Source organism: Squalius cephalus (assembly GCF_949319135.1).
Source record: "Squalius cephalus genome assembly, chromosome: 4".
NCBI classification, from domain to species: Eukaryota; Metazoa; Chordata; class Actinopteri; order Cypriniformes; family Leuciscidae; genus Squalius; species Squalius cephalus.
This window is the reverse complement of record NC_137125.1, coordinates 18940614-18947451: the sequence shown is the minus strand read 5'-3', so window position 1 is coordinate 18947451 and position 6838 is coordinate 18940614. Positions and strand designations below refer to the sequence as shown.

At 36.2% G+C, this 6838-nt stretch overlaps 1 protein-coding gene across 1 annotated transcript; it reads left to right on the top strand.

Annotated features, from left to right (window-relative positions):
* Positions 1–762: 762 nt before the first annotated feature.
* On the top strand, positions 763–2739 carry LOC307157769 (complement C1q-like protein 4). The gene is made up of 4 exons (XM_079869694.1): positions 763–825; positions 1902–1952; positions 2049–2180; positions 2381–2739. Exons 3-4 carry the CDS (start codon positions 2078–2080, stop codon positions 2659–2661), a joined length of 384 nt encoding a protein of 127 aa, XP_079725820.1. The 5' UTR covers positions 763–825; positions 1902–1952; positions 2049–2077; the 3' UTR covers positions 2662–2739.
* Positions 2740–6838: the final 4099 nt, after the last annotated feature.

Here is a 6838-nt window from a genome sequence, read left to right as displayed (position 1 = left end):
CTGACATACTATTTCTTAAGTCTTCACAGCATGGATAATTTTAGAGATATCGTGATACCTCAGATTTAAAATGAAGCATGACCACAGTTGTGGCTACACTTTAGTTGTGGTTATAAGTTGGTATACTACATTCACATACTAGTTTTATGTGTCTATTTAGATTGACTTAAGAGCAGCAACCTTTTTATTTTGGGTATGTCATGTATGCCCCACTTGCCAAAATTGGAGCTGTCTGGTAAGGGGTTAACTGATTTGAATAATAGAAAATTATAGTGTTTAGGGTTAAAAGGATTTTAACACAGTATACAAAAGACAGTAAATCAGGACACTATAAAAGGAACATGAGAGGCTGTGAGGATGAAGAGTAAGAGCTGGAAACAAACATCAGTGAAGAATGAAGGGTTTAGTATGTTTACTGCTGCTGTTGGAAACCTTTGTGTGTGTCGTACAGCATCAGGTAGATGGAGGACTCAATGAGAATGAGATCAGTCAACAGCTCAGATCTGAGGACGGAAGACAGAATCCACCTCAAACAGACACTTTGAGAGATGAAGCTTCAACTGACAGCCAACAAAACTGCCATCTGTTCTTCAGTGACATCCATGCAGCGTTGAGAGAACTGACCGCCACAGTTACAGAGCAGAAAGTGAACATCAGAGAACTGACCGCCACAGTTACAGAGCAGAAAGTGAACATCAGAGAACTGACCGCCAGTTACAGAGCAGAAATCGAACATAAGAGCTTTAGAGGCGCGATTGAGGGATGCTGAGAAGGCTGCAGAACAACAGACGTTTATCCTGGAAGAGCTGAACAAGAAAAATGATGGTACCTCACCAAAACATTCTTTAATCAATGATCCTCAAAGTAAAACACCAATGCAATACATTGCATAGTGTAATGTTAGTGTAAAGTTGAGTGTGTTCTGTGTAAATTGTATTATATGTCTATTACAATTAGTGGTAACGCTATAGATTACAGCCTGGAAAGTACTGCGTAATTAAGGATAATTTACAGTGTAACTTTCAGTAATTATAGTGTACCTATAAAGTACTTACATTTAAGTATAAGGGAATGATATGTAAAGTTTTGGGAATAAAGGGGTAACAAAACAACTAAGAGGATTAACAAATTATTAATACTGTAATTATTTTAGAACTAAGTGGTACTTATTCTACTATTATGATACAACAATCTTACATATAGGAACATCTGTGTTAATTAGGAATCCATTGTAATAATGTTAATCTCACCATGGGCACAGTATGCAATACCTGCTCTTACTCTGTCATCTCCATCACATTCTCTCTTTCTTTTTCTCTCAGTCTCTTCATCTTGACCTGTAAATCTCCCCTTCCCGAAGCTGAGCTTTGATTGATAGGCTACAGTCTTTCCAAACTGATTATTTCTGTCGGTCGTTTAAAACTTCCATCGTAAAACAGCTGTTTAGTTTAGCTACTTACATCTCACACTGTATAACCGTTAACTGAAGCGTCACGTTGGGATTCGCGCTCGGCTCTCGCTTCTGTGAACATAAATCCTGCTTGTTTTGATCGGTCATCTCAAACATTTTGACATTGACGACGAGCTGTGTTTGAGTACTGAAGCAGCTCAGATGAGAAGGTCGGTTATCATTGCGATGTGCGAAACATTGCAGCACAAAATGATAGTTAATATCAGGCAATTATTTCACAACGTTCATGATATACACTTTAAAAATTACCAAGGTCCTCAATGGTGGGTACGGCCCTGCTTGCAGGTAAGTACTTTATAGGTAGACAATAATTACTGAAAGTTACACTGTGAGGTCGTTTTAATTACTCAGTACTTTGCGGGCTGTAATCTAAAGTGTTACCCAATTATTAGTATAAATGTCATTTAACAGAATCTTTATTCTTTCACAGAAATATCAAATCTTACTCTGGGTCAAGTGGAGTTGAGAAAGGAAAATAGAGGTGAAAGTTTGCTTGAATGATGTTAAAATCCAGTGTATACATTCCCAGTGTAATAGAGTAATATATTACAATATTTCTAATGTTTTTCATCAACAGACAGAGAAATAGCTTTTTCAGCTGCACTGATGCAATCTGGCGGTGGATATATTGGTCCTTTTACCACTGAAATCACACTAACCTACAGGAACGTCTTCACAAACATAGGGAACGCCTACAACCCAATTACAGGTAATTATCAATGAAATGAGTCATAAAACTCAGTTTATAATAATAAAAACCCTTCTGCTCCATTCAGACCTCTCTGTTGTGTAATGTGTATAAGAGAATTAAAGGATCTGCCGTCTTTCAAAACTATTACACAGTGTGTTTGGTGATTAAGCAATCATAGAGGAAACATCTGATTCTGTATCTCTTGTTATTTGATTTAGGTATTTTCACAGCCCCGCTGAAAGGAGCGTACATGTTCAGAGTCTCTGTATATGGTCATGGTGGAACTGCAGCAACTGCAGACATTGTTAAGAATGGAGAGCGTGTGGTTATAGCACATGAACATCAGGCTCAGGGATCGTTAGCCTCCTCAAATGGAGTTGTGTTGATCCTGGAGGTTGGAGATGTTGTCTATGTGAGACTTTGGTCTGGCAGGAGGATATATGATGACCATAATACCCACAACACTTTCAGTGGTTTCCTACTGTTTCCCTTAAGATAACAGGAGCTTTGCAGAATGTGATTACAATGATTCTGAACCTTCAGCATTTGATTTAAGATGGAAATAATGAAGAATCATTAACATATGAATCTGTTTAAATGAGGACTAATGTGTGTTTGAAATTTGCAATAGATTACTGTATAAAAGTCTGAGCTGTCTATAAATGTAACTTTGTATAAAGAGTTTCAGCACTGAGACAGACAGGCCCCTGAATATCACGTGTCTCAAAAGTGTTTTTTTTTTTTGTGTGTGTGTGTGTGTGTTTTTTTTGTGTGTTTTTTTTTTTTTTTTTAAGTGTTTAATCTATAATGTTAATTATAAAACGGTCAGTTCCAATCCTTGATTCTGATTGGTCAATAGCTGTGCTTTATTCACGATAAAACACGGCTTTGACCGCTTCACCCAATGGTTCTATGTATCACTACAACACCCCTAGCAACCACTCTTAGCAACTTAAACACATGTGCGATCTCATTGATATTGTCCATTGAAGTGGAGTATTGATTTATGAGAGATCGAAAAAGCGAGTTTAAAGTTACCTGCATTCTCAGTAGACATTGCATTATCCTTCAGGTCAGTCCTATATTCTTAATAAAATATTCCGTTTGAATGTCCGCTGCGATATCTTGTCCTTTTAAGAGTTAACCGTTAAGGGGTTTTCTCATGTAATCTGTCAGTTGCGTCTTCCTTCTCCGTGAAAACAAGTTTGAGTCTTTTCAATATAAAAGTCTTCTCTACCGACTGACTCATTCATAAGACAGTCTTTGCCGCCATCTATTGGCGAAAAAATGTATGTAACCTCTGTTCATAGACTCCGCTTCTGTTGCTGATGCTGTTTACGTTCAGGGACTATTTTTTCCAGCGGAAGGAATGCTTTTAGTGATTTTACTTCATGAAAGTTGCATAGATAAATATTTTTCGGCTTTAATATTTGTATTGTGTGGCAACCGTTTTATAAAAGCAATAAGGTACTCAAGGCAAGTGCTTTATCGTGAATAAGTAACGGCTGAAGGGGTTGCAGGCACTCCGCTACGCGTCGTGCCTAACAACGCCCTTCAGCCGTTACTTATTCACGATAAAGCACAGCCTCTCGTACCTTATTGCTTACATAATATCTGTTCTATTTAAAAATGTAGTTTTTGAACTAAACTCTAGTTTATTACTGATCCATGATCTGTATATGTTCATCCCACATAAATAAATAAGAGAATAGAGAGAGTTAGCATTTTTCCCTCATATTTTAATGAATATTTCCCCAAAAATTCTTACGTTGAAGCACTCATGATATAATATTTATCAATCAAATTATGTTAGATGCACAATAGTCATACATTACACAAAGGACAGAAACATGCACAAATCTGGTTTATTTTGGTCTTGTCGGGCTGAGCTCTTTACTGCCCTAGTACTTCAAAAAAGCCTTTTAAAGGTATACATGTGAATTAAACATGGCACAATGACCTTCATCACCACAGTATGCTAATGCCTATCCAGTGCAAGGGATTTCATCAATATGCTGATTGAGGACTGTTGGGACACTCCAGGCACAGGATGGTTCTGTATCTCAATGACATGTCTATACCATTTGCTTCACAGGACATATGCTTTCAACTACTTACTGTTTATTTACTATTGTGTTCTAATATGTAACTATGTCATGTTTGGTCTCATCTGACAGCTTATAAACTGAAATGAATGGTGGTGAAGATATTTAAGTATCCTAATGCACAATCTAGGTACTATTGGTTAAACATTCATTGAGAAGAATATGTTAATGCTCTCCTCTTGATCACCACACATTTGCCTCATCTTTTGGTTTCCTGTCGGTCGGTTTCGGTGTTGGTATTCCACTCATGTTTAACAATGCTTTGCTCAGGGTATAAGAAGGAAAGTTAACTGTTGATCTGTGAGAAAGGCTTTAACTCTCCCACTCCCGCACAGCGGTGCGTAACCTCATAATACAAGAAAGGCTTTTACGGCCTCGTCTGCACAACAGCACTCAAAAAAATAATAAATAAGATTTATGTAATTTGATTGCATATAAATCTTCCATTCATTTGGATTACGTATTTTTTAATGTAAACATATTAATAAACTTAATGTGATAGTCCTATATAAATAAAACAGGTAAGAATTAGATTTATGCAAAATTTTCAATGAATCCAATTTATTTTAAATGAATAAGAAATGGGTTTATGTATTATTATGTAATAAACCTAATCACATTTAAGTAATTTGTATTAATAAACCCAATGTATTTTAAAATGATATTTATAAATTTGTGTTTACTTGTTCATCACCATTTCCCCTCCCCAATCACAATATACAACACAAAAAAGAATGGCCAGACCACCTCATTTCACATTTTTAATTTAGATATTACTCTAAAGTTCTAAAGGCAGCAAAAAGTGCAGCTAGCAAGACAGCCTGTGCTCACTTATACTGTGTTGTGTGCAACCTCAATAAAAAATAAAGTACCTTCATGTTTACATGCAAACCAAGGTTAAATGCATTACTTTTAAAGGTTTTTTGTTTGTTTGTTTGTTTGTTTGTTTGTTTGTTTGTTTTTGCCACAATCAACCTATAACAAATAAATGCAAAGGATTTTTAACAGACTGCAGACATAGTACTTTTTCTGAAGAACTGTGATTAAAAAACTGCAAAACTTCAAATCTGATTCAATGACAACACTTATTAACATTACACAAACATTTTCACAAATCTGTGACATGCAATAATTTGGAAAATTAGGGTGGTGGTCACCAGAAAATGCAATAAGACTCAGTGGTTGAGTGGTTTTTCACCACCACACTTCTTTACGCATGTCTCCATGTTAGGAGTATGGGAGTATAAAAGATTCTACAGCAAAACAAGATAAATTTCCTCAAGAACTGCTTAAAAACTGTAAAACTTGAGGTAGACATAACATTTTGGTCAAATCTGAGGACAACAATTCAAGGACAACACTTGCTTATATTACGCTAACATTTTCACATATGTGTGACATGAAGTAATTTGGAACGATAGGGTGGTGGTCACCAGAAAATGCCATAACACTCAGTGGTTGAGTGGTTTTGCACCATCACACTTTTTAACCATGTTTACATATTAGAGTACAGGTATATAAAAGGTTCTACAGCAACAATAACAAAAAAATCTCAAATGAGTAGAAAAAGTGCAACAAGTCAAGAGGAAAGATGTAAATATCAGCGTATCTGTCAATTAATCACTGAAGCATCTTAATTTTTAGTCCCTGAACTTTTGGCGACAGCTTGGTTATATCCAGTTCCATCAGAATTTTCGGAAATGCTTCAAATGTGCACTTGAGGTCCTTTGGAAAGTTTAAGTTGAGGGCATAAGTTAGTCCAAAAAGCATTACACATCCAAGTGTGACACTTGGAACTTCAACACCTTCAAGAACAACACCAACATCAGAAGGTTCTTCTTCAGGACTTCTTCTGCTCGAATGACAGATGCCCATTGTTGTCTGTGCAACGAGAGACTCAGCCTCCCCACTTTCAGAGTCCTGGAGGATAAACAAAGAAAATAAGTTGTGTCCCAATGTGTTCCAAGTTTTCCCGTTTTATTTTGCAGCAGGCAGTTTCTTTCCTATTGATTCAGTCATGTAATTGAAATGATAATTGTACTGTGTTCCTGTTTTGCCATGAATAACTATTAATTTCCCCATCTACACCAAATCTGAGATCAGCATAATGATGTGAGTGTTTCATGATTCTAATTTCAGATTTTCCTTATTTTGTAATACCAACTGTATCATTTTATCCAGGTCATTTCTAGTTGAAAAGCTTCTCATTTGTCTGGTATGATCAATCATGCTCTGCACTGATTGCTGCATTGTTTAATCTTTTGCTGCACACTACATACAAGGGCATAAGCTAGACTGTGATACCAATGAGAAAATTAACATAACTATCAATGTAAATTTATCCATAAGAAATTTATAACATGAAGAGAATAGGCTGACACACACTTACCACATATTCTTTGACAAGTGTCTCAATGTCTTTGTTGAGGTAGACACTTAGGCACCTCAGGATACAATCACGCCTGGTGTTTATGTCTTCATTCTCAAACAAGCATAAGAAGATCCCAAAAAACGTAATTAATTATTAACTTACAGTTTAAGTCAGGCTAAATTTTTAAAGGGATGGTTCAC